The 27,318-nt window shown below is 46.7% G+C and overlaps 2 protein-coding genes across 5 annotated transcripts in view; both read right to left on the bottom strand.

Annotated features, from left to right (window-relative positions):
* Window positions 1–1,637, bottom strand: part of LOC143957715 (cytosolic phospholipase A2 gamma-like) — a 62,685-nt gene extending 61,048 nt beyond the window's left edge. The window contains exons 1-2 of one of the 4 annotated variants that reach the window (XM_077467409.1): window positions 1,594–1,637; window positions 575–632 (exon numbers count right to left, since the gene is read on the bottom strand). In XM_077467409.1, coding sequence (XP_077323535.1) covers window positions 575–589 — 15 coding nt within the window. In that variant the 5' untranslated portion in view covers window positions 590–632; window positions 1,594–1,637. Of the gene's footprint in view, window positions 1–574; window positions 793–1,543 lie in introns of those variants that run through there. The other 3 variants (XM_077467410.1, XM_077467411.1, XM_077467412.1) reach the window with 3 other exon arrangements.
* A 12,172-nt stretch (window positions 1,638–13,809) lies between these two features.
* Window positions 13,810–27,318, bottom strand: part of LOC143957714 (cytosolic phospholipase A2 gamma-like) — a 121,259-nt gene continuing 107,750 nt past the window's right edge. The window contains exon 19 of the mRNA XM_077467408.1: window positions 13,810–14,969. Within this exon, the coding sequence (XP_077323534.1) occupies window positions 14,785–14,969 (185 nt within the window). The 3' untranslated portion in view covers window positions 13,810–14,784. The remainder of the gene's footprint in view (window positions 14,970–27,318) is intronic.

The raw sequence follows: 27,318 nt of genomic DNA, 5'->3' as shown, positions 1-27,318 counted from the left end.
AGGCACTTTTGATGGTCGGATCCCATAGACTTCAACGTGGTTCGTTATTCGGGTTTGAACTTATATGGTGTTTGAAAGTTCTGATGCGAACTGAACAGGGGGGGTCCTTCACTAACCCCGAGTCCAGGAAGAGGGGGGGGGGGAAACGCTGCGACTCAGGAGGAGACCCTGAAACCGTGACCCGGTTGGGGCGTTCATCCCGTCTGCTGCAGGTGCTAGTGTTAAAATTAACAAAAGAGCACAGAAAACACAGGATTGGATAGCATGGGTGTTCAAAGGCAGGGGGGAGGGGGAATAATTTAGATGCTGTGCGATTCAAGCCACACAAAATTAATTGACTATCCCAGGCTTTGTATTTTTTCATTGATATAAAAACCCACAAGATTCTGAGGCAAAAAAAAAAAAATTAACTCACCCCAGCCAAACAAGTTCCTCCCCCCCCCCCCCCCCCTCAGAGATTTCTTATTAGAGGATCCAGTACTGGATGCATTTTGATTGGCTGCCATGAGCTCTTCACTCGGCTTGTATGAAATGATTTGCTATCACTGATGGAAATGAATAGAAAGTCACTCACCTCATTGGCCGCCATTGGAGATGAAGGTAGGTCACCGCTTATCTCCCAACATGTAAATCTGATAAAACAGAATGCAGTAGTAAGACTTGTGAAGAGGAGGAGCTCAGATATACAGAAGACGGGATGGAGATGGCTGTACCAGTAATCAGATGATGGGAGAAGTGTGGTTGGGAAGGTTTATTGGAACGTGTGGAGTTTTTAGCCTCGTATAATCCGGACCTCACATCATATCATTGGGGGGGTTCTAGAGTCGCCTCCTCATCCCTTTATAACCCAAACACATTCATTATACAGGTTCTGAGACTAATGTAATGCAGATAAAGCACAGAGTTTAGTTACCACCTTAATGACCACAGAACCTGTGTGATTCATATGTGGTCAGTTTTAGAGGAATGAGGTGGAGACCCTAGTGGGACCCCCGACACCTCCAACGGGGGTTGTTTTTACCAGTCTGGTTCTGTTCCAGCAGTCCTTATCAGAACATGCCAGGTTCTATAGGGAAGGGCTGATCTGTAGGGGGAAAAACCCCAAACACCCCTCTTCCATGGAACCGCAGACCTCAATGTAAGATTATATCCTATAAAAAAAGCTTCAAAAGACCAACATTGTGAAGAACGATCTTCCCTAGGATGAAGCATATGGAGACATTCCATTACAACAAAGTCCTCCCCCCTCCACAGTCTTTATTCTCCCTCCTCATTTCCATGTTGGATTAGTAGAGCCCCCGCTGTACAGACCCCCCCACCTTGGATGGAAGCTCTGCAGGTCTCATAGACCCCAGTACTGAGGTGGGACCCCAACCTCCCTCTACTCCACACCATTCACAGACAACAATGTCCCAGGCTTCACTCTGTGAATGGGAAGACGTCACCCCCGAGCTTCCTCTTCTCTTCATTATTATTACATTCTCACACAAGACATTAAACAGGGACCCCCCACTTTGGTGAAGAAACAAACAAGCCCCCCTACCTGATCAATGTACATTGCAAGGATTGGAGGGAACTTTGTTGCAGTCTTACCTTGTGTTGGGTGATGTCAGTGTGCAAAGTAATCAGAATGGGAGTGACTTTTATTACCGAGCAGCTGATGAACTTGTTGGGTTTTAATGAGGAAAATTGCCAATCAGAATCCCTTCAGGTGTGATTAACCCTTTGGGAGCATCTCACCATAAATGGAATATCTGCCCCTGGGGGGCTACACTCACCTCCCCCCTGAATCTGTGGAGGCAGCCATGCTTGTCACTCAAGGTCAACAACACACATGTCTGCCTTTCTTCATCTCCAGTATATGGGGATTGATGGGAGTCGTAGTTTATACAAGAAAGATGAAGTTCTGAATTCCAGGTATGGATGTTTTATGTGTAGTTACAATGGATCAATGTAACTATGTATATACCATACCTGTGAGATCTCTCTAGAAGCTGGAAATCACTGGGTGCCTACACCTCTACTACAGCACTACTACACCTCTACTAGACAGCACTTCTAAACCTCTACTACACCTCTACTACACTGGTACTACACCTCTAGTACAGCATTACTGCACTGGTACTACATCTCTACTACAGCACTACTGCACCTCTACTACAGTACTACTACACTGGTACTACACCTCTACTACAGCACTACTACACTGGTACTACACCTCTATTACAGCACTACTACTAGGGTTGCAACCTCATCCCTTTAAACCTGAACACATATTAATTATACAGGTTCTGAGGCTAGTTTAATGCAGATAAAGCACAAAGTGAATTTAATTTACACCGTAATCAGCCACAGAACCTGTGTAATTAATATGTGTTCAGTTTTAAAGGAATGTGTTGGTAACCCTAACTACTACACCCCCACTACAACACTGCTACACTCAGTGGCGGCCCATGCATTAAAGTGGAAGTAAACCCACTTTTTTAACTTTTACCTACAGGAAAGCCTATAATAAGGCTTACCTGTAGGTAAAAAAAATATCTCCTAAACCTGTACGGTTTAGGAGATATTCCCCTCGGTATGCGCCGCTGACTGCAGCGGCGCATGCGCACAAGGGGGTTCTCTCCGCGAAAATCCGGCAGCGCTCGTCCGGCCGGATTTAAATCTCCCGCGCGCATGCGCGGGAGTGACGATATCGCGGCTCCGGCCACTCACAGCGCCGGAGCCGCGATACCCGGAAGAGACGCCGAGGGAGCATGTCGGCTTCCTCGGCGTGGATCGGGCGAGATGTCGGGGCCTCGTTCTAAGGTAAGTATTTCATAATGAGCTAGTATGCGGTGCATACTAGCTCATTATGCCTTTTGCTTTGCAGGTTTAAAAAAAAAAAAAAAAAAATGCGGGTTTACTACCGCTTTAAGGGTGCACAGGTGCCGCTCCCTCTCTTCTGCCACCCCCCAGCACCAATAGATGGATGCTTGCATTGCATGCATCTATCTATGCCCACTTATTTTTCGGGTGCAGGGTGCCAAATTACATCAGCGGAGGAGGTTTTGAAGCACCTGATTGGAGCCATAGGCTCTAATAGGTGTTAAAAAAGGTGACCTGCGAGGGCCATGCTGGATGCTCGCAGGTCACTCTGCTGTGTTAGAAAAGCAAATAAATATTTGCTTTCCTAACATTAAACCTCCTCTCCACCAATCAGGTGTTTGAATCTGTTACCCGTCACCTGATTGGCTGAAACAAAAGGCGATGTGATTGGATGCCAGGCATCCAATCATAGCAGAGAATGGGTGGAGAGGACGGAAGACGACATCGAGGAGTTGTCCCACCGAGACAGGTAAGTGCAGATGGTGGGCCGGCAGGGGGCACACGGGCAGCTTTTGATATGGCACAGTGGCTGAGTTTGATGGTACAGTGGTGGAAACTGATGGGCACAAGGTCTGCGTTTGATGGGATTTTTTCAGTTTGTTTGTTCCCCTTCAAAAATTTTGAGCACCAGCCGCCACTGGCTACACTGCTACTACACCGCAACTCCAGTGATCTCCACTAGCTTATTTGCCCCCTACAGGGTAGCTGGCTTGCTGCATTGTGAACACAGGAGGTTGGCCACTCAGCATGGGCACCATTCATAGAATGTTTTACATTTTCTGAATGAATGTAAAGCATTCTCTGATTGGCCAAGGTGGAGACCCTGACATCCCCACCCCACCTTCATCACAGCTTTTTGGTGGTTTGATCTTGCCAGCAGTTATAGTTTGTTTAACAGTCCCCAAGTGGGTGTTGAATAAATCAAATCAGTGGCGTCACTAGGGTTGGTGTCACCCCCCTTCCCCTAGTAGGGCACTGAGAAGGCTAGCGGATCAGTAAGGCCCCCATTATTATCCTCGGTGACCCAATTCTTGTCCTATTACTGTCCAAAGTCCCCCCAATAATATCCTCAGTGACCCAATTACTGTTCTCAGGCCCCTATTACTGACCTCGAGCCCCTCCAATAATGTCATCAGTCCCACTCCATTAATGTCCTCAGTGATCCAATTACTGTCCTCAGTCCCTCCCAATAATATCCTTAGTCCCCCACAATAATGTCCTTAGCCCCCGATTACTGTCCCCAGTGACCCCATCACTATCCTCAGTCCCCCCCATTAATGTCCTAATCCCCCCCTATTAATGTCCTTAGTAACCCCATCACTGTCCTAATCCCACCATAGAGAATGGCAGCAGCACCATGGCTTGGGTGTCACCCCTCTGGGGGGTGTCATCTGGTTGCCATCTGGGTGCACCCCCATAGCCACGCCACTGAATCAAATACCTTTCTGGCACTCATGGTAAGAACACCCTTATAGACTATGTCAGGATACTGTTCAGATGTGCTCACAGTATAACTGTAACTGGCATGGGGTATGTTTGTACCTTGTAATATAGCTGATAACTGCTGGAAAACCTCTTCCTTTGTTGCTGCTGTATTATCCTTCTGCAGTGTGGACAGGGTTAAACTGAATATTGAATAATGCAGAAGTGCAGCAGCCATATTGAAGGAGGGCACTTTGTAGTTCTCTTCTAATGAGTGTCTCCAGTGCAGGGGCAGCCTTCTTGGCTGGAACTGAGTCAGTCCTGGAAGGACAGTGATTGGCTGCTGCAACAAAACAAAGGGAAGATGGCCTGCAGCCTGCTGAGGGGAAGAGAGAGGACAGTCTTAAATGAGATGGGGTGAGAAAAAGAGTTGAATGAAGAGACTGGACTGCTGACCACAATCAGTTGAGACATCAGACAGATTGCTCATCACACAGGACCTTGCCCCAGAGATGGGAACATTCTTCCTGGGAAGGTGTGAAGTGTGATTTGGATGCCTGGTGAGATCAGACTGCACTACAGAGCATTCCCACCACTGGTAAGTATGGAAAAGAGGGACTGTCTCTGCAGGACTGAAAGAGAGAACTCATAGCAACTCCTATCCCTGTCTGCGGACTTGAACTGAATAAGAGCACATGTCTGGAGCCCCAGAAGAGGGCGCTCTGGGTCTGGTGAGAGACTATCATTGCCAAGACAATCTGTTATCTGCTAAAAATGGTTGGGCTTTCTTCAAGGGCCCCAACATTCCCAGCCAATGTTTTTTGTTTTCATCATTTACTGACCAGTGGGATAAATTGTGGACTGTAATAACAGGTTAGGAGTGTCTTTATATACTGTTGCTAGGTAAAAGCAATTCAGTTTTTAGTTACAGATAGAATACTGTTTGTGTTTAATCATATCTCTCAGAGTAATGTTATTGTCTTATTGATTGTAGATTGTAGTAGACTCGCTAATCTTCTCTTCATTTAGATTACACTTGGCCTAATAAGTCTTTTGAAATATACCAGGATGTGTCAGTAAGTGCTGGGTGTCAGGAAACACATTCAGCTGATGCTCATTCCTGCACAGCTAAAGCGCTCGAACATTCTCCAGCATACAGACGAGCTCGGGGTAAGTAACCAACATGCACTGAGACATCGGAGCATCTGTGTGCACCAGGGCACCTTGGCATGCACGCCCAATCCTGGGAATGTGACCTGTGTTTACTGTGTTCCTGATCTTGCTATTGCTGTTTTCCTGTTGCTGACTCGGCCTGCTCCTGACCTTGTTTTGTGGATTCTATACTTTGACTTTGGCTTGCCTCTAACTACGCTCTGCTGTCTTCCTGGTAATGACCTCAGCCTGCTGCCTGACTACGCTTCTTCTGCTCCTCATCTATGACTCCAGCTTGGCTTCTGACTACATCCTTACTATCTATTCATGATGATCCTGGCTTGCCCATGAACCAAGTCCTTGATCCTAATGGGTACCTACATCTATCTCTGACTGTGATAACCTAATAGAGTAAAGTGAAAAGTTCAGCCAATACTTGGGAGTAAATAGAGTTATGTGTTTAGTGGTGCAAATCTGGTCAGCTCTTGAGTGGATGGTGATGGAGGAAAAAAGAGTTTCCCCTGATGGTGAGAGGAAACCACCTTGTGCAGCACACATTAGGTGGCTCTGACTCCCATGTCTCATGGACCTGGGTGGTCATCTGGATTCTTGGAGCTTCTGTCGGGACTGCATGGTAAACATAGGCCTATGTTTGAGTGTTCCAGGCATGACTATTGTATAACAGATGTACCTTGTGAATGCCACCAAGCCTAATACTCCAACCTCCGTCCACCATCATTGAAATGAGAGCCAAACAACTTCTGGAGTAAACAGGCCGTTATAAGGATTATCAGGTCTCCATTTTGTTATACTGTATTCCATCTTTAAACTTTGTATGACCAAGCTAGAATTCTAACTACTAAGACATAGATGCTCGCTATCTGGGAAATATGCTGTTTTCTTAGAATGCCCTTGGCCGCGAGAGTTTGTGCAAAGAAAGCCAGATATGCAGTTAGAACACATTCCTTTAACTGCGTCTGTGACATATAACGTCTGGGTCACAGGCTACCAACAAAATGTTGATGAATATTGTAGTCTAATTCTTATCTCGTGTGAAGGTTAATGATGAGCTTTGCCATGAAGATGATTTCTGCTTATCCTGCTTGTTCTGTCAACAAACCTGTTACTAGGAAAAGTTTGGCGTATAGCTACGAGGGGGTCCCTGATTGGCTACTCCACAGGATGCCACCCCAATTGTCTCAGCATATAACCTGTTGTATTCAAAACATTAAAATGTAATCATTATTCACATACATCTCGTGTATGAGTTTTGGTTATCTCACCGGTGAATGGGACTCCCAAGTACATCCAGACCACGGCCTAGGAAAGATAGGAAGAGGGAAATCGAGCACCTAACAGAGCAAGGACCTACCTTTACAGCCGTAGCAGCCTTAACTTTATTAACAAACCTAAATATATATAACAATTAACATGAACAATTAACCAAAAGACATCTGTTAATGAAACCATTAATCCCCCCTAGCGTTGGTCTTTGCAGGTCCACCATACACCATATGTATTACAATATGACAGAGCGGAATTTCTCAAGTGAATTATACGGCCTCAAGCCGACAAGCTGACTCAGAGACACCCACTTGCCGCAGTGCCCCATAACCAATCTCCAGATAACCTCCGTTACCTGGGATACCATCCTCAGTATATCGTGCCTGGGGGGTGTCTATAGTATGCCTGTAAAATGGAACATTTTTCTTGTGTTTAGAACAATACCACAGCAAAATTACATTTCTAAAGGAAAAAATGTCATTTAAAACTGTGGCTGTAATGAATTGTCGGGTCTCGGCAATACAGATAAACTCATTAAAAAAAAAACAAATTAAAAAACATATTGTGTGGGGGTCCCCTAAAATCCATATCAGGCTCTTCAGGTCTGGTATGGATTCTAAGGGAAACCCTGCACCCATTTTTAAAAAAAAAAATGGCATAGGGGTCCCCCCAAAATCCTTCCCAGACCCTTATCCGAGGATGCAACCTGGCAGGCTGCAGGAAAATAGGGGGGATAAGAAAGCGCCCCTCCTCCTGGACTATACCAGGCCACATGCCCTCAACATGGGGAGGGTGCCTCGGGCTAGCCCCCCAAAGTACCTTGTCCCCATGTTGATGGGGACAAGGGCCTCATCCCTACAACCCTTGCCCACTGGTTGTGGGGGTCTGTGGGCACGGGGCTTATCGGAATCTGGAAGCCCCCTTTAACAAGGAGACCCCCAGATCCCAGCCTCCCCTCTGTGTGAATTGGTAACAGGGTAGAAATGTTCCCCTACCATTTCACAGAAAAGTGTCAAAATGGTGAAAAAAGACAAGAGACAGCTTGGGACAAGACCTTTATTAAAAGATAAAAATATCCCTTGGTGTAAGTTCACACTGCCCAACGGACCGAAAAAGAAAAAAAAAAGTCGCAACCAGCCCACATCCATGGGAGGCTTCCGCCATATGACGTTTCTTTGCTGTGACAGCTCTTTTATAACTGAGGACGGGGCCACCCAGTGACGTTACCGAGTGGCATCGCCCCCTCTTCTTCGCCAGGCAGTGTGAATTTACACCATGGGACTTTTTTTTATTTTTTATTTTTTAATAAAACACGGGGGGAGGCCGGGATCTGGGGTCCCCTTGTTAAAGGGGCTTCCATATTCCGATAAGCCCCCTACCCACAGACCCCCACAACCACCGGCAAGGGTTGTGGGGATGAGGCCATTGTCCACCATCAACGTGGGGATATGGTGCTTTGGGGGGCTACCCCAAAGCACCCTCCCCATGTAGAGGGCATGTGGCCTGGTATGGTTCAGGAGGGGGGCGGTCTCCCATCCCACCTGTTTTCCTGCAGCCTGCCAGGTTGTGTGATCAGATAAGGGTCTGGAATTGGTTTTGTGGGGGGGGGGTCCTCTAAGAATTTTTTTTTTACTTGTTGCAGGATTCCCCTTAATTTTCATATCGGACCTGAAGTGACTGGTAGGGATATTAGCGGGACCCCCACACAATTTTCTTTTACATTTTGATTTGAGGTTCCCCTTAATATTCATACCAGATGCAAAGGGCATGGTAATGGACTGGGGGGAATCCCATGCTCTTTTTTTTCTTCAATTATCTGTATCTCTATTACCGAGACCTGAAAATTCATCACAGCCACAATCAGTTTAAAATGACCTTTTTCCTTTAGAAATGTCATTTTGCTGTGGTATTGTTCTAAACACAGGAAAAATGCGCCACTTTACAGGCATACTATAGACACCCACCAGGAATGATATTTTTAAAAAAAATGCATTGATACATGTCCCCTGGGGCAGGACTTGGGTCCCCAAAACTTTTTTATGGCAATAACTTGCATATAAGCCTTTAAAATGAGCACTTTTGATTTTTCATGTTAGTGTCCTATGGACTTTAACAGTGTTCTGACAACTTTTGAATTTGCTGCAAACACCGCATATTGTTCGCTGTTTTGCAAACAGGCGAACACCCAATGTTCGACTCAAACATTGGGCTCATCCCTATTTGTCAGCAGTTAAAGTTCATTTAATGGTTGATGTCCCCAAGTGGGTGATGAATAAATCAAAATCAGTGACATCACTAGGGTTGGTGTCACACCCCAATAAGGCACTAAGCAGGCTAGCACATCAGTGAGGTTCTCCCCACGTTTTAGTTCTCAGTGAACCAATTATTGCCCTAATACTGTCCTTAGTCACCCCAATATTGTCCTAAGTGACCCTAATTACTGTCCTCAATGACCCAATTACTTTCTTTAGTCCCCCCAATAATGTCCTCACCCCCCATTAATGTTCCCATCCCACCATAAAGAATGACAGCAGTGCCAAGGCTAGGGTGTCATCCGGTTGCCACCTGTCTGACACTCATGCCTTTTAGTCCGTCAGGATAATATTCAGGTGTGCTCGCAGTATAATTGTAACTGGCATTGGGTATGTTTGTAACTTGTAATATAACCAATAGCTGCTGCAAAACTTCTTCCTTTGTTGCTGCTGTATTATCCTTCTGCAGTGTGGACAGGGTTAAACTGAATATTCATTAATACAGAAGGGCAGCAGCCATCTTTAAGAAAAACACTTTGCAGTGCTCTTCTAATGAGTGTCTCCAGTGCAAGGGCAGCCCTCTTGGCTGGAACTGGGTCAGTCCTGGAAGGGCAGTGATTGGATGCTGAAACAAAGCAAGGAGAAGAGTGGCTGTAGTCTGCTGAGAGGGGTATAGAGGTGTTAAATGAGATGGTGTGAGGAGAAAAAAAAAAAAGACTGTACTACTGGCATAAATGAAAGGACTGGACTGCTGACCACAATGAATTGAGACCACAGAGTGTCTATTCATTGCACAGGACCTTGCCTCAAAGATGGGAACTTTCTCCCTGGGAAGGTGTAAAGTGTGATTTGGTTACCTGGTGAGATCAGATTGCGCTACAGAGCATTCCCACCACTGGTAAGGAAGGAAAACGTGGACTGTCTCAGCAGGATTGAAAGAGAGAAATCATAGGAACTCATATCACTGTCTGCGGGCTTGAACTGAGTAAGAGCAAATGTCTGGAGACCTAGAAGAGAGCGCTCTGGGCGTGGTGAGAGACTGAGATTGCCAAGTTATTCTGTTGTCTGCTGGGAACGGTTGGGCTTTCTTCAAGGGCCCCAACATTGCTGGCCAATGTATTTTTTTTTTTGTTCATCATTTAAAGGCCAGTGGGATACAAGTGGGACTGTAATAACAGGGTAGAAGTGTCTTTATATACTGTTGGTAGGTAAAATAAATTCAGTTATTGATAGTCAGAATACTGTAGATGATTACCCATATCTCTGAGTAATGTTTTTGTCCTTTTTATTGTTTGCATAAGTAGACTTGCTAATCTTCTCTTCTTTTAGAAGACAATTGGCCTAATAAGTTCTTTGAAATACACCAGGGTGTGTTAGTAAGTGCTGGGTGTCATGAGAGCAGTTCAGCTGATGTTCAGTCCTGCACATCTAATGCTCGTGCACATGTTCCAGCATACAGACAAGCTGAGGCAAGTGCTCTGACTTCACCTTTGCAGGTATGCTGGGGCAGCACAAGCTAGTAGTTAGGAGTAGGAAAAACCTTGCACATGTATGGTGGACTTTGAAATGTTAATTTTGCATGCAGTCAGCAATAAAGTTGATAAAAAATAATAAAAGAGCCAGTGTATTTTATTTTTATTTTTTAAATAAAATTAAGCAAAGTCCCCCATCTGCCCATGCTTGCCCACAAATGCATGCTCCAGTCCCTCACACAGGGGCGCTGCCCCCCTAATCTACATGTGGGGCGCTAGGCACATGGATTCTAATGAGGCGTGTTTGTTTTGTTTTTTTAGACACACATGGATTAGAGCCAGAGGCTCCAGTTGGCTTAAAAAAAAAAAAAAGGGGGGGGTGGGCTCGGGGCACAGTGCACTATACCCCTAGACCACCGAGTTGTGTGACAATAGCAAGTTAATAGTCAATATTTTCTTTGATTCTCCACCCAATCATGAAGCAGGTCCTGAGACTGGTCACCTGGTTGGCTGAATAGAGAAGCAATCCTATTGGCTGAGAAGGGGGGGGAGAGGCAGAGGATGCCCTTGCCCAGCCTAAGCCCTGTTAGGTAAACATAGCAAATCAATCTCTTTAGAGAGGAGACTGGCCAAAATCTTAGCAAAAACATTTGTATTGACATTCAGAAGGTAGATTGGCCGATATGAAGCACAATCCTGCAGGTTAACCAGCTTGGGAACCAGTACAATAAAAAGCCTCCTCCATGGATTCAGGTAGCGATGCCAATGATTAATTACTTGGAAGGCTGCTCACTTTAGTGGCAAGTCTGGGCACAAATACAAGTGAGTGCAATACTTTGTTACAGTCTAGGAAACTGTTCCAGGTCTCTTTATTTGCTGTGTATAGTAGACTCTGATTCTTGGTTCCTTTCAGAATTCTGAGATCGGAGCTGCTTTCTGGCATTGAGCCAGATATACAGATCTGCACCATTTAGAGGCTCTCCCACTAAGCAGAAACGTCTTTTACTGAGGTCTGACCTTCCGCTTCCTTTAGGACCATGCATCTCCCTCTCATCCCATCAACTCCCTCCCATAAGTGCAGGCAATGTTTTTTGCTGTGAGTGGGGATTAGTAGCAGTTTGGAGCCATTTAGAACCAAATCTGCTCACTTAGATGGCCATTGGCTTTGGCAACCAGAACACATGGCCCCTCAAAATATTGTTTCTTCATCTCAGTTCAGGTTTATTTTAGTACATTTGAATATATATTTTGTGTGCAGATAAAGGGAACAGTAATGGGCACCTTTTTCATACCCATCTAAGTGAAAAGATTTTTTTTTTGGAGCATGGGAGGAAAGAGTCACTTGAATTCCAACTTAAAGTAAAATAATTGGTCTTAAGAATCACTTTAAGGCATTATGTGCATGAAGGTAAAAAATAAAACCCCATGATCAGCTCCCCCAGCCCCTCTTAAATGCCTGGTGGCTCTTGCTTTAGCACTGTGCCCATCTTCAGTATTGCTTCTATCCCATTTCACACAGTTGCAACAGTGGGAACCATTGGCTCCTTATGCAGCTATTAGAATCATGTGAGGAGAGGGCACGGATAAGCCACACTGTCTATGGGTGCACACAACCCAGCTTAGGATCATGAAACAGCTTGCTATGAGGACACTCAGAAGAGAGAAGAGTGGGCAGCAGTGATAAGGGACCCCAGACGAGGTGGTAAGTGGTTGCTCTGTGCAATACTGAAGCACAGAGCAGCTAAAGTTTAAAAAAAAAAAAAAAAACACCCCCACACACTTTACAAAGAACATAAATGTCACACTTGCCTCCTCTGTGCAAGGGTTTTGTACGGGGTGTACCTGATCTTCCTTTTTGGAAGGCCCTTGGCAGCGCTCCTAGCCCGTCTTCATTGGGTGCCCCCACAGAGATCCAATTTCCATGCGGGCACCTCTGTGGTGGTATCGAGTCCTGCTGCATCCATTGACAGCAGGACTCGCCCCCGTCCCAGCTCCCATGTCATCTGATTTTATTGAAAGCAAGAGCCAATGGTTCCGGTTTCTATCAATCTATCCAATGAGGACCCAAGACAGTGGCTGGACTAAAAATGTGCCAGAGTTTAATTAAAAAAAAAAAAACATGTGGGGGGGGGGGGGTACTGCAGTACAAACTTTTACCTTAATGCATATAAAATGGTGAACAAACATGGAGGGTTTACTATTCCTTTACAGCCACTTTAACATTCTAGTTTAAGCCATTACATCAAACTCATAAAAACAAAAGCAGCCAAGGAGCTTTTAAATTAACCGCTTCCTGACCAGCACACCACACACAGATACGTTGGCAGAATGGCGCTGGTGGGCAAAAGGCATACAGGTATGTCACCTTTAAGTGCCACTGCTGGCAGCATGTGGCCGAGCGTCCCACAGACCCCCATGTCTGCCGGGTGCCCATGATAGTGTCACAGAAAGGTAGAACGGGGAGATGCTTTTGTAAAAAAAGCATTTCCCCATTGTGCCTAGTGACAGGACAGAGATCAGTACTCTCAGCGGGAGTAGTGATCACTGTTGTGTGTTGCAGCCCCTCCCCCCAGCTAGGATGACTCCCTAGGACACTTAACCCCCTTTATTGCCCCTTAGTGGTTAACCCCTTCACTGCCATTTACACAGTAAATCAATGCATTTTTATAGCACTTATCACTGTATAAATGACAATGCCCCCCCCCCCCCCCCCCAAAAAAAAACCCTAATAAAAATGACAGAACTATCCCCCCCCCCCCCCCCCCCCCATCTTGTAGACACCAACCTTTGCTCAAACCAATCAATATACGCCTATTGTGATTTTTAACAAAAATATGTAGAACACATAGCAGCCCATGAGGAAACCGAGGAACAAATTGGTTATATATTTTAGGGATATAGCAAAAAAAAAAAAAAAATGGGTTTAACAATTGTTGCTCGTGTTTATAGTGCAAAAAAAAAAAAAAAAAAAAAAACACACACACAAACTAGGCGGTGATCAATTACCACCAAAAGAAAGCTCTATTTGTGTGGTGGAAAAAAAAAAAAAAAAAAGTGGACGTCAGTTTTGTCTGGGTAGAATGTCACATGACTGCGCAATTGTCAGTTAAAGTGACGCGGTGCCAAACCGCAAAAGGTGCTCTGGTCAGGAAGGGGGTAAATCCTTCCAGGGCTGAAGTGGTTAAGTAATCCCAAAAGATGCATTCCAGGGCCAAAACTCCATTGGGACAGTAAAAGTTTTAGAAGTTGTTGCAAAACCCTTTCAGTTTAACCAAAATGCCCCCCCAGCCAGACATATTACAGCACAAACCTCCAACATACATTCCTATCCTATGTACACAAAGACGACAAACATGGTATTATAACAAATTAACAATTTTGTTGCCATATACAAAAACGTGATTTTTAAATATTGAAAAACATTTAGATAATCATTGGAACCCCTTACCAAAGTTTAAAGGAAAATAGGTGGATATGCACAGGGCCGCCATCAGGAGGGTACAGCCCATACACTTGTAAGGGGCCCCAGCGTCTGGATGTGAGAAGGCGGGGCGGGTGCAGAGGAGCTCTGTGGACGCTCCTCTATGTGTACGAGTTGGAAGGCTGCTGCTCTGGCATGAGCAGACATTGGGCTCTTTGCTGCCACCTCTGGCCATACCCTGCATGTGCACGCCTCTGCATATGGAAACAAGAGCTGGGACTGGAGACGCCTTACAAGTAAGGGCTGTTGTGCAGGGGGGCTGTGTGACTGTGTACATGTCTGTGTATGCGCTTGTCATATATACACGTGAGTGATGCTAGGAGCGTACGGGTGTGAGAAGGGGGCTCAGAGCGTACGGGTGTGAGAAGGGGGCTCAGAGCGTACGGGTGTGAGAAGGGGGCTCAGAGCGTACGGGTGTGAGAAGGGGGCTCAGAGCGTACGGGTGTGAGAAGGGGGCTCAGAGCGTACGGGTGTGAGAAGGGCTGAGGCACTGAAGGACTTGGTGGGACGGCCAGTGGGCAGGACCCTTGGGAATGTTGGTGGTGAGGCTCGAGGGGGGGGGTCAGGCCTAAAGCTGTGTAAGGGACCCCAACATTTCTGGTGGCTGCCCTGGATATGCATGATAACCCCCAACCACCAGTGTCAGAACCTAAGATGTCCATCTTACAATCACAGACAGAAAAAGTATATCTAGTGGTCCTTGGTCACATTCAAACATTCATTTATACAACTTTGCTGAATTATTTAGGATGGTCAAAATCCTCAGGATTCCACTGACAAATCTTTGAAAACAACTTTTAGTTTTTCTTAATGGTCCTCTACAGATTTCATCCAAAGTGGTGGGCATTGCCCGTTATGTCGGGCACGTCTCCCTCTTGTTACTCCTCCAAACACATTGTTGGATTTTGGCTTGGATCTCCCCCATGTTGCTCTCCACATTTTTCTTTGCTATGTCTAGCAATTCATTCATCATACATGTGTCATAGGAAGGAACACGTGCAGCATACTTCTTGATTAGTCTGCGGATTTTTTCAGCCTCTGAAAGAAACGCATCAGATTATGTAATGAGATAAAGAACGATGGAAATATCAATGAGATTTTTATAAAACTTCTCCGATATCTTTCAAAAACAGGCCTGCATATAGTTTATAAACATTTCATAAACATAAGGTTGTCAGTTTATTCACAAGAAAGCCGACATTTCTGTGCTTCAGTTCAGTTCATGTCAAAGGGAACAAAAATGTAATGTTGTAATAGTAACCATGACGACAATGCATTTCAGGAGCGTGTCCCCCCTTTGTCAAGACTTGATAAAGGGGGATACACACCTGAAACCCGTTAGCATGGTTACTAATAAGACACCAAGCCGTGTCGTCCGGCAGCTCTGAGTTTGTTCTCCTAGTAGGCATTGGCTTCTATTCACTATGAGCAAAGCTGCTCCAGCCAGTCCATCCCAAGCGGGGAGTGTGATCCCCTCAAGCTTTATCCTGTCACACATCTCCTGCCTGTGCAAATTGGTGGTCACTCTGTACTCCATTATCCTGCACTGACAGGTGTGGGAGCATGGGCTGCTCTTTCCTGGATCATTGCAGATTGGCAAATGGAATGCCAACTTATACACAGAGGACTTCTTTACTTCATGGCCTCCAGATACCGCTGACATGCCCCTTATCCAAGGATGGGAAAAACACCCCGTCTGGTTCGGAGCAGAACTACCGTACAGGGGAAATGTTCTAACCTGAACGGTGAACCCCATTGAAGTCTATGGGAGCCAAGCAAACAGGAAAAATCTAATGTGCCCACATTGAAGGCTTACATGCAAGTAATTGGCCATAAAAGGGGTATGGGGGTCCGGGTACTGCCCTGGGGGGCATCAATAGTTTTTTTTATTTTTTTATTTTTTACTTTTTCAGGAGCAGAGATTTTGATCTTTAACCACTTAAGGACCGCCGCATGCCAATGTAAGTCATCAGAATGGTATATACAGGCACGCGCTTGCCTTCCAGCAGGTGGGTGGGTCCGATCGGACCCCCTCCCACTGGATACGGCGGTCCGTTTTGCTTCAGGAGCGATCCAGGATGAGGGAATGGCTGTTGGTTTCTGGCCACCCCCTCTCGATCGCTCCTGGTGAATGAGAAGCTTCCTCCCGCTGTGTATAGTAAACACAGGCAGGGAGGAAGTGATGTCATTCTCCTCAGGGCGGTCTTTTTGACTGGACTATGAGGAAAACAGTGAAGTAAGTGCACCAAACACTACACCAACATGTAGGCACACAATAACCCCCCCCCCCCCCCGATCACCCCCGCCAGTCACAGTGTCATTGATTGCAGTGATCATTTATTTACTGATCACTGCATTCAGTGTCAGTTGTGACAGTAAAAAGTGTCAGGGCAGCCCCCTACCACCCCCTCAATAAAGGTTTAACCCCCCTGATTGCTCATAGAGTTAACCCTTTCACCCCCTTTTGCCAGTGTCACTAAGCGATCGTTTTTCTGATCGCTGCATTAGTGTCACTGGTGCCGCTAAGTAGCTAGTTATTTTTTTAGGTTCACCGCCAGGTTTTTATAGCGCTAGGTACCCCCGATATACTACCCAATAATGGTTTTAACCCCCTGATTGCCCCTAGTTAACCCTTTCACCAGCGATCACTGTACAAGTGCAACTGGTGAGCCTGGTTAGCCAGTTATTTAGGTTCCCCGTCAGGTTTTTATATAGCGCCAGGGACCCCCATATACTACCTAATAAAAAATTTGAACCCCCCCGATTGCCCCTAGTTAACCCTTTCACCAGTGATCACTGTATAAAAAAAAAGTGTTATGGGTGACTCTGGTTAGTTTGCCTTTTATAGCATCAGGGCACCCTCCATTTATTACCCAATAAAGGTTTAACCCCCTGATCACCCGGCGGGTGATATCAATTAGGTTTTAGGGTCAGGGTCTGCGTCGCCCCAGGCAGCGCTAGGTTAGTGCCAGTACCGCTAACACCCATGAGCAAAGCATAAACCTCCCGTAGTGGTATAGAATCTGAACAGATCAATATCTGATCAGATCTATACTAGCATCCCCAGCAGTTTAGGGTTCCAAAAAAACAAAAAAAACATTGTTAGCAGGATCAGCCCAGATACCTGCTAGCACCTGCGTTTTGCCCCTCTGCCCAGCCCACCCAAGTGCAGTATCGATCGATCACTGTCATTTACAAAACACTAAACACATATCTGCAGCGATCGCAGAGTCAGGCCTGATCCCTGCCATCGCTAACAGTTTTTTTTGGTAGCGTTTTATATTTAAATCCAGAAGGCAGTGCTTGGTTTTCGGGGTCCCATATGTGGCTAGGCTCCCAAAAACTCCCCCACATGTGGTATCCCCGTACTCGGGAGAAGCAGCAGAATTTTGGGGTGTAATTTGACTTATGCCAATAGCATGTGTGAGCAATATATCATTTAGTGACAACTTTGACAAAATTGTAAAATTCCTGCAACTTGTGGCAAAATATTAATTTCATGGACTCAACATGCCTTAATAGCTTGGGGTGTCTACTTTCCAAAATGGGGTCATGGGGGGGGGGGGGGTTGTACTGCCCTGCCATTATAGCACCTCAGGAAATGAGATAGGCAGTCAAATTAAAAGCTGTGTGAATTCCAAAAAATGTACATTAGTTTGTAGACGCTATAAAACTTTTGCGCAAACCAATAAATATACGCTTAGACTTTTTTTTTAACTAAAGACATGTGGCTGAATAAATTTTGCCCTAAGTGTATGACTAAAATGGAGTTTGATTTTTCTTATAACAAAAAAGTAGAAATTATTTTTTCCCCCCCACAAAATTTTCGGTCTCTTTTTCCATTTAGATCGCTAAAAAAAAAAAAAATAAAAAAAAAATCCCCTTGAACTTTAAGCATCCCCTAGATGTACTCATTCCCATGGGGGTAGAATCTAGCCCCCCCTTGTTAATGGAGGCTGCCAGATTTCCATAAGCCCCCCACCAGCAGACCCTCAACCACTGGCCACGGTTGTGGGGGGAGACACTTGTCTCTTGAGAACAAGGTGCTTTGGGGTGGGGGGCAGGGCTGTGGACTGTCATCTCATCTTGTTGATATCAGAGCCAATTGTACTTTATTCCTATACATTTACACAAACCACAATTTTCATTGAAGTTTGTGCCATTACCTGCCCTCCTTTTAATGTTTGCACAATATCATACTATAGACTTGGATGTGACTTAGTTTAAGAAAAAAAAAAAAAAGGGGGAAGAAGAAAGAAAAATGGAAAAACAAAAAAAAAAAAACAGATATGTCCACTAATAAAGGGTTAAATTAGTACTACCCCTATTGAGTCTTTATTAAGGTATTAGTGCCGTAACCAAATAGCATATACAAACGAAAAAAAAAAAAAAAAAAAAAAAAGGCAGTTGGATTAGCACGGACTGCCAAAAGTGGTTACTTTGGATGTGACTTAACTGTACAGAAAAAACAGGATTCATCAAGTCTTTGTAGGTGCCGACAGCCCAATACAAAACTTTTGCTGGCCGAGATGCAAACATTAATAGGAGGTGTCACCCATCAGTAGGGCAAGTACAGACCTACAAGGGGGTTACATTTTCTGATAGTCTGATTGGAGGATGTCACTGCCCCACCTCTCTGCCTCATCCAAAGAATGCTTTGCAAGAATGCCAAAGAGATCTCCAAATGATGAATGTGCCGAGTGGCCATTCTTAATATCACAATGCAAGAGGACAGCCTCTGGGCATGGGAGAAGGGAGCCAGCAGTGATCATAGTAGTAGCCAGTGGTGGCTGGTGCCCAATAATGTTTTGGGGGGCAATACACAGCCAGACACCGACCCCCCACACTTGCCAGACTCCTTTGCCAGCCCCACATCTCTTTCCAAGTCCCAGCGGATGCTTTTCCTCCCAGCCACTCAGGACTTATGACTCCTGTCCAGTTGGGAGTCAGGACCCACTCCCTGATTGTCCGGGAGAAGAAACAGGAAGACATTAGCAAATATCACTGAGCCCACACTTTTTGAAGCCAATTAGAGCCTCAGGCTCTAATCATGTGCTTCAAAACAAAAAGATCAAGGGGGCGCATGCGCGGCGAGGAACAAGGCAGCAGCTAGGTCTCTGAGCTCCCGGGGCTGCGGAGAAGATATCACTCCCCAGGACGATTTGGCCCGACTTTTGGTCCACAAATAACATTAATCGCCTGCGGGACCACATGTGCATGCCGACATCTAAGAAAAGCAAGCGGAAGACCGCTCAACGCTCTCTTACGGCCTACCTTCTGCGGACCTCGGACGGACCAGACATGTCCCAAGATGGCGCCCATTCCCCCAAGGCCGATACAGCCTCGCGTCCGGCGGGCCCACTCCAAGGTATGGGCGACACTCTCACTAAAGCGGATTTGGAGGACAGCTTGTCCTCTATGTATGATAAGCTGGCGAAGAAATTCCAAGCGGAGCTGCATAAATCCACGAGCTTGATTTCTCAGGAAATGGCGGCCCTGGGCAATAGGACAGACCTCCTGGAAGTTAAGCACGACGAACTGCACCTTGCCTATTCGGACTTACGAAGGGATCATGAGCTGCTCGGTGACACGGTCGTTCAACTTCAAAACCACTTGGAGGACCTCGACAACCGCAACAGGAGGAATAACGTTCGTGTGCGAGGTATCCCCGAGTCGGTGACAGACCTCCCAGCCACGATCGTCCGTCTGTTTCAACTCCTACTTCCGAACCAACCTACCGAAGCCTTTACATGCGATCGTTTACATCGCGCTCTGAGACCCAAACCTCCTCCCGAAAAGCCGCCCAGAGATATCGTATTGTGTCTCAAGGACTACCTTATAAAGGAGGAAATCCTTCGTGCCTCACGAAACATGCCTCGGATCCAACTGGACGGAGCTTCTGTCCAGATCTACCCAGATATTTCACCGGCAACGCTAGAGAAGCGAAGGAAAGACCAAGTTAGACTTACCGGTAACTTGTTTTCCAGAAGTCTTTCAGGACAGCACCTGAGAGATAGCGACTCCACCCTCCTCGTTAGGAAACACCTTCTTCCTCCAGACTTTAAAGGGAGGCGCCTCCCTACCACACATCAGTTGTAGAAGAGAACCTCCGGCCCCGGCTGGAACACATAAACACATACGTTAGTCACAGCGTAGCATAATATAATACCATAGGGCGGGATGCTTGCTGTCCTGAAAGACTTCTGGAAAACAAGTTACCGGTAAGTCTAACTTGGTCTTTCCCAAGGCGTCTTTCAGGACAGCACCTGAGAGGATAACAGAGACTTACCCCTTAGGGCGGGACAACAGCTTGCAGGACCTTTCTGCCAAACGCCTGATCGCTGGCAGAAGTGAGATCCAGTCTATAATGTTTCACAAATGTGTGAAAACTCGACCATGTCGCCGCCTTGCAGATCTGCTCAGGGGTGGCACCAGCTCTCTCTGCCCACGTAGACGCCAGAGCTCTGGTTGAGTGTGCACAAATTCTTGCTGGAGGAGATAACCCTGCCTAGGAATATGCCTCCGGGATAGCTAATTTCAGCCATCTAGCTAAAGTAACTTTAGAAGCCTGAAAACCCTTTTTTCTTCCTGAGAAGAGTACAAATAGTGAATCTGAACGCCTGAAGGACTCCGTCCTTTCTAAATAACTCAGCAGAGTCCTCCTGACGTCCAAAGTATGGAAAGAAGTCTCCTTATTTCCTTTGGGGCTAACACAAAACGTTGGCAGTACTATGTCCTGTATACGGTTCTGAACTGAAGCTACCTTCGGTAAGAATTTTGCATCTGTTCTAAGAATAACTCTATCAGGAAAAATGGAAAGATAAGGTTCTTTAACTGACAGAGCATTTAGCTCACTGATCCTGCGTGCAGAGACAATGGCAATCAGAAAAACGGTTTTTAATGTGAGAAACCTAAGGGAAGCCTCCACAAGAGGCTCAAAAGGCCCTTTTGTTAGAGACTGTAGGACTACCGACAAATCCCATCTAGGAAAAACCTTAACAGGAGCTGGCCTAGATCTTTTAAGAGCTCTAAAGAATCTGATCACCAGTGGATCTGAGGCCACAGATTTTTCTAAGAACACTGTCAGGGCTGCTACCTGCACCTTCAGGGTACTAACTGCCAGTCCCTTGTCTGCTCCATCTTGTAAAAACTCCAAGATGGAGACAAGGCTCCCTGTCACCTGGGCGGCTGACAAACACCAAGTTTTACAACGCTTCCAGACCTTAGAATAAATGGCCCTCGTAACCCTTTTCCTACTTGCTAAAAGGGTCGAAATCAAACGGTTGGAAAACCCCTTGCTCCTAAGGAGCTGCCTTTCAGAAACCAGGCCGTGAGGGCCGGGCTGGCCACTCCTGGATGGTTCACTGGGCCCTGCAACAACAGATCGTGTCTCAGGGGCAGACGCCAACAAGGCTTGATTGCCAGGCCTAGAACTGTCGAAAACCAAGCCCTTTTTGGCCAAAAGGGCGTGATTAGAATAACTGGCACCTTCTCCCTCTGAATTTTTCTTAAAATTAACGGGATTAACTGAAATGGGGGAAAAGCATAACAAAGACGAAATTCCCATGGATAAGCTAGCGCATCTGTGCCCAGCGAGCCATCGCGACTGTCCAGGGAAAAGAACTGGGGAACCTGGGCGTTCACCCTTGAGGCGAACAGGTCTACCTCTGGTAAACCCCATTTTCCGGCAATCATTGTGAATATCTCCGGGTTTAGAGACCATTCCGCTTCCCGAATAGCGTTTCTGCTTAGGAAGTCCGCTACCCTGTTTAGATCCCCTTTTAGGTGGACTGCTGATAGGGATAACAAATGTTTTTCCGCCCACCGAAGAATCTCCATGGCCAGTACCTGAAGCGACCTGCTTCTTGTACCCCCCTGTCTGTTTAAATAAGCCACTGCCGTGGCATTGTCTGTTAGGACCTGGACGTGATGGGACTGAAGTTCCTGAACAAACAACTCCAGAGCTAAGGCAATCGCCTTGAGCTCCCTCCAGTTTGAGGACCTTATTGTCTCCTCTTTGGCCCAGGACCCCTGAGTGAAACGTGTTCCTAGATGGGCTCCCCACCCCCAGGAACTGGCGTCGGTTGTTAGTCTTTTCCCGACTGGAAAAGCCCAGACTAACCCTTCCGATAAGACCTCCTGTCTTTTCCACCACCATAGGGACCTTTTTACCTGGGTTGACACTCTCACCTTTGCCTCTAGGGATGCCACTGTGTGATCCCAAGATTTTAGAAGGAAAGCCTGCAGACACCTGAAATGCATTCTTGCCCACTGGACTGCTGGCATTGCTGAAGTCAGAACCCCCAAAGCTGACATAACCTGTCTTACTGTCAGATTTTGGCTGGTCTGTAATAAAGACACTGCACCGGAAATCCTGTCCTTTTTGTCTAAGGGAAGGAAGATTTTTTGCTCCACCGAATTTATTAGAAACCCTAAAAACCGAATCTCCTGAGATGGGTTTAGGGACGACTTTTGGAGGTTCAAAATCCAACCCAACGCCTCCAGATGGCTGCGAGCTTTGCCTAGATTGGTCTGCAATTCCTCGCTGGATGGGGCGAAAAACAGCAGATCGTCTAAATAAGGAATAACTGCGATTCCCTGAAGACGCAGTGGCGCTAAAGCTTCTGCCATTATTTTGGTAAAAATTCGGGGAGATGATGACAGGCTGAAGGGTAGGGCCCTGAACTGGAGATGATGAACCATACCCCCCAACCTCACCGCCAGCCTGAGAAACTTCTGAGACTGGGGAGAGATCGGAACATGTAGGTATGCGTCTTTTAAATCTACTGACGCCATAAAACATCCTGGCGTCAACAGGTTTCTGACCGAAAAAATTGAGTCCATTTTGAACTTCCTGTACCTTATGGACTCGTTTAAAGGTTTTAGGTTGAGAATCAACCGAAACTTCCCTGTCGGTTTCTTTACTAGGAAAACATGGGAATAAAACCCCTCCTGCTGTTCTTGCAGGGGTACCTGTACTACTACGCCCTGTTGCATCAGTTCCTCTAGAGAGGACTTCATGGCCAGGGCCCTTACTGGATCCCGCGGGGTGTTGGTAATCAGGAACCTTTTTGGGGGGTCGTTGACAAACTCGAGTGAGTAACCCTGCGCGAGAGTGGTCAGGATAAACTGATTTGAAGTTATCCCTGACCACTGCGGAAGAAATTCTTGTAGTCTTCCGCCCACCCGCAGAGACGAGTCATTGCGATTTTTCGGCCTGTGTAGGAGGACGGAAGAGAATTCCGCCTCTACCCTTCGGCTTCGGGGCAGACCAACTTTTCCTTCTCCCTTGCAACTTGCTGTCCTGATCCTGAGTTTTTTTAGGTCGAAAAAGACGTTTTGGTACCTGCTTTTTCTTTTTGACCGGAAAGGATCTCTTTTTATCGGCTGTCCTGTCAAGAATATTATCGAGGTCAGAGCCGAAGAGCAAGTCTCCTGAAAAGGGTAACCCACACAGCTTATTCTTTGAAGCAGAGTCACCCGGCCAGGTTTTAAGCCATAAGGCTCTTCTTGCAGCATTAGTTAGAGCTGCTGACCTGGCCGATATCTTAATTGCCTCAGCTGAGGCATCTGCAACATAGGCCACTGCCGTAATCAGGGTAGGAAAAGAATCTAAGATTTCCTGTTTAGGGGAATCTGCAGCTATATGTGACTTTAACTGGTTAATCCAGTATTCTAAATTTCTGGCTACACACGTTGTGGCCATTGCTGGTTTTAAATTGCTCATAACTGATTGCCATGATCTCTTGAGCAAAAGATCCATGCGTTTGTCCATCGGATCTTTCAAAACTCCCATATCCTCAAAGGACAGATCTGTGGATCTTGAAACCTGGGAAAAGGCGGCATCCAGTCTGGGCACCTTGTTCCATACTGCTGCAGAGTCCTCCTCGAAAGGAAAACGCCTTTTGTGGGCTTTGGAGAAAAAGGGCTTTTTCTCTGGATCCTGCCATTCTTTCCTAATGGCCTCAGAGATGACCGGATGAACTGGGAATGTTCGGCCCTTAGGCTCATCCAACCCAGCATACATGCGGTCATGGAGTGATAATTCCTTTTTCTCCTCACTTAAACCAAGCGTAGCATGAATGGCTTTAAGGAGCCCATCGACCTCTTCAAGGGACAGTTTGAATTTAGAGGGGGCTACCTCAGAATCCTCCAACTCCTCTTCCGAATCTTTAACGGAAAGAGCAGTGGACTGCTTTTCCCTATCTGAAGGGTCTTCAGGCAGAGATTCTAACACCGGGATTGAGAGAGACCCCTGGGAAGACTCTGCAGTGGAAGGCTGACTAGCAGCCGGGTTTGCTAGTGAGTCACGAAAATTCTGGATCGTGGCGTACAGCTCCTTCTTTACAGAGGCCACCAGATCCTCACATACAGAGGCAGATTCCTCTTTAACTAAAGAAGTAATGCAGGGACTGCATAAGGTTTTCTTCCAATTTTCTCCCAGCTTGGCCCTGCAAGAAGGACATCTTTTCTTTGGGTCAGAGCTCTTAGCCTATGAAGAAAAAGACAAAAAAGGGAAAAAAACCAGGGAACCCTTAGTGAGACCCAGTCTCAGCTTTGATAGGGATCACCACACAGGTGCACTGAGAAGAAACCAGTCAGCTTCTAGTGCCCAGACAGGCCCCTTGCCACCAGGGGGGAAAAAAAAGGAGAGAGCGAGACCAAACGCCAGGAAATAGAAAAAGAAAGGCAGACTTTAACTGCTGCCTCTTACCTGGGCTTTGCTGGTGCCTGTGCCTGTCCCCACCGCTGCAGACGCTGAATCTTCCATAATCAGCTGTGCAGAGATCCACTTGTGGCTAAACGCCGCCTCCGGAGTCACGCCGTGCAGCTGCACCGGACCGGAAGCGGAAATAGGCACCAGCACCTGTCCTCCCTCCTCCCCCCTGCGTCCACGCCGGAAACGACGTTTCAGCTGACCCGATGACCCGCTCTGTCACTTCCGGCGTGACCGCCGAAAACAAACATGGCGGCGGCACACGCGCGCCGCCGCGCCTACGAACGTGCGGGCCACCGAGTCTTCGGCTCTCTCCGAGCACAAGAGGGGAAGAGGAGCCCGCTTGCTACCGCTGACGAGGCGTGGGTAGGTCGGGAGGACAGCGGGTCTCTAAAGGAGGAAAAAAAGGGAAAGAAGCCTAGTCCCTCAGGAACACCTAAGAGAAACAGACTCCTTCCCAAAAGGTGTTCCCTCCGGGCCGGAGGAAACACAAAAACTGATGTGTGGTAGGGAGGCGCCTCCCTTTAAAGTCTGGAGGAAGAAGGTGTTTCCTAACGAGGAGGGTGGAGTCGCTATCTCTCAGGTGCTGTCCTGAAAGACGCCTTGGGAAAATGAAGGAGATTACCTCCTCCTTGCAGTCTGCCCACATACGGTACCGCTGGGGTTTCCCATTCAAACTGATCGTGCCTCATAACGGTTCTACTTACATTGCCTCTACGATATCCGAAGGCAAAGATATTTTGGTGAAGCTGGGTCTCTTGGAACGACAACGTTCACCCCGTCACCCACCGACCCCACGACCATCCCCTATTTGGGCTACACCATCACCTCAAAGAGACAGAAGGTCTCGCAGACTTCAGCCACCACCGGACGTTTGAGGTCTGATCCTCCGGACCGTAACCTCTTAAGAAATCCTCCCTTCGTCTGTCCTTGGATCTTCCAGTGTCCCCATTTTCTAACGCTCAACAAGTGCTCGGCTACTATATCATCTGTTTTCTCCATGTCCCGGGAGGCTGAAGAAATTGACTTTGTTTTTTCGTTACTTCCCCTGTGTCTCACCCTCTGACATTCGTAGCTGCGCTTCCCCCCTTCCATACCTGCACACCATTCCTCACGTATCCTTAGTCCCAGAGACCTGAGTATCAGGCTATTTGGACACGCTCATCTCGGAGTAGTCTCCCAGTAGACTAACGATCTTCACCCACTGTGGGACATGTGTGTAGCAGGTGGCAGTTGGGCCGCAAGGCCTGGTAATTACACAATTTTCTTGATCTGGCTGGACTTTCCAACCAGACCCCATAGAGTGTTAAGTTTTCTTTTTATGCTTTTGTTTATTTGCTTTGCTGACTTCACGACGGAATGTGTTTTCTTTGCCTATAAGCTCGTGGCTGATGGATCTCCGTTTCATACCGGACCTCCTGACGGCCCCATAGGTACTAGACTTGGCCTGATATTGGCTAATGCGAGCCCCTCTGGTTCTGGACTCAGCCATTTTAATCCCAATTCTCCCTGCGGACCACCCGCACCTTTGCGGTTGAACACTGGCTGATATGGGTCTCCATGTTATCTCACATAATGCGAGAGGCTTTAACTCCCCTCACAAACGGAGGAAAGCCTTCCGATACTATAAACGTATCGGGGCGGATATCATCTTACTACAGGAGACGCACTTCTCCTCGGGGGCCTGCCCCACATTTTTTGATAAGTCATATAAATTACATTACACTACTACGTTTGATTCCAGGACCAGAGGAGTGGCAATTTATATTCGTAATTCTGTTCCATTTGAACCCTCACATGTGTTTAAAGATCAGGATAGCAGATTTTTAATTGTTCAGGGTAAATTGCAGGGTAAGGAGGTTACGATTGCTAATCTGTACGCCCCTAATAATGCACAGAGTGCCTTCTATCACCTTTTCCTACGTACTCTCGACAGATACATCTCCCCCCACCTGATAGTGGGTGGAGATTTCAACTTAGTGGCTAATCCCGTGGAGGATAGGAGCCGAACACCACATAGCGCTAGGGTTTTCCCTAAATTTCTCTCTAAAGCATTGGATGGTTTGCAGCTTATCGACACCTGGAGGGCCCTTAATATTGGAGTTCGAGAATATACACACTACTCTCACCCTCATGATAGCTACGCTAGGTTAGATTATATTTTTGCTTCCCCGGTTCTTTTGGCCAATTCCTCACACACTACTATCCACCCGTGCCCATGGTCTGACCATCAGATTGTGGCCTTTCATACCTCCCACGTGGGCCTCTCCCCCTCTCTTGCCTCCTGGCGTCTGAATGATTCCCTACTCTCAGACCCCAATACCTATACTCAGATTGAGAGCCACCTAGCAGACTACTTCGCGATTAATGACACCCCGGACATCTCACCCCAGGTTCTTTGGACCGCTCATAAAGCGGTTTTCCGTGGTCGTTTAATTGAAATAGCAGTCACTAGGAAGAAACAATGTAATGCTAAGATCCAGGCCCTCACACGGGAACTGCGAGCCCTCTACCAGTCCCACGTACAGGCACATTCCCCAGATGTCCTTCTCTTGATTAATCAAAAGCGTACCGAACTAGACACTATCCTCTCGGAACGTACCGAGAAATCACTTCGGTGGTCAAAAGCTAGATTTCTGCTACACAGTAACACGGCTTCCAGGATGTTCT

The sequence above is a fragment of the Lithobates pipiens genome, unplaced genomic scaffold (genome assembly GCF_037356315.1).
Source record: "Lithobates pipiens isolate NorthernLeopardFrog02 unplaced genomic scaffold, aLitPip1_a1.2 Scaffold_55, whole genome shotgun sequence".
In the NCBI taxonomy this organism is placed as follows: Eukaryota; Metazoa; Chordata; class Amphibia; order Anura; family Ranidae; genus Lithobates; species Lithobates pipiens.
The sequence above is the reverse complement of the archived record's forward strand: the minus strand, read 5'-3'. Positions and strand labels throughout refer to the sequence as shown.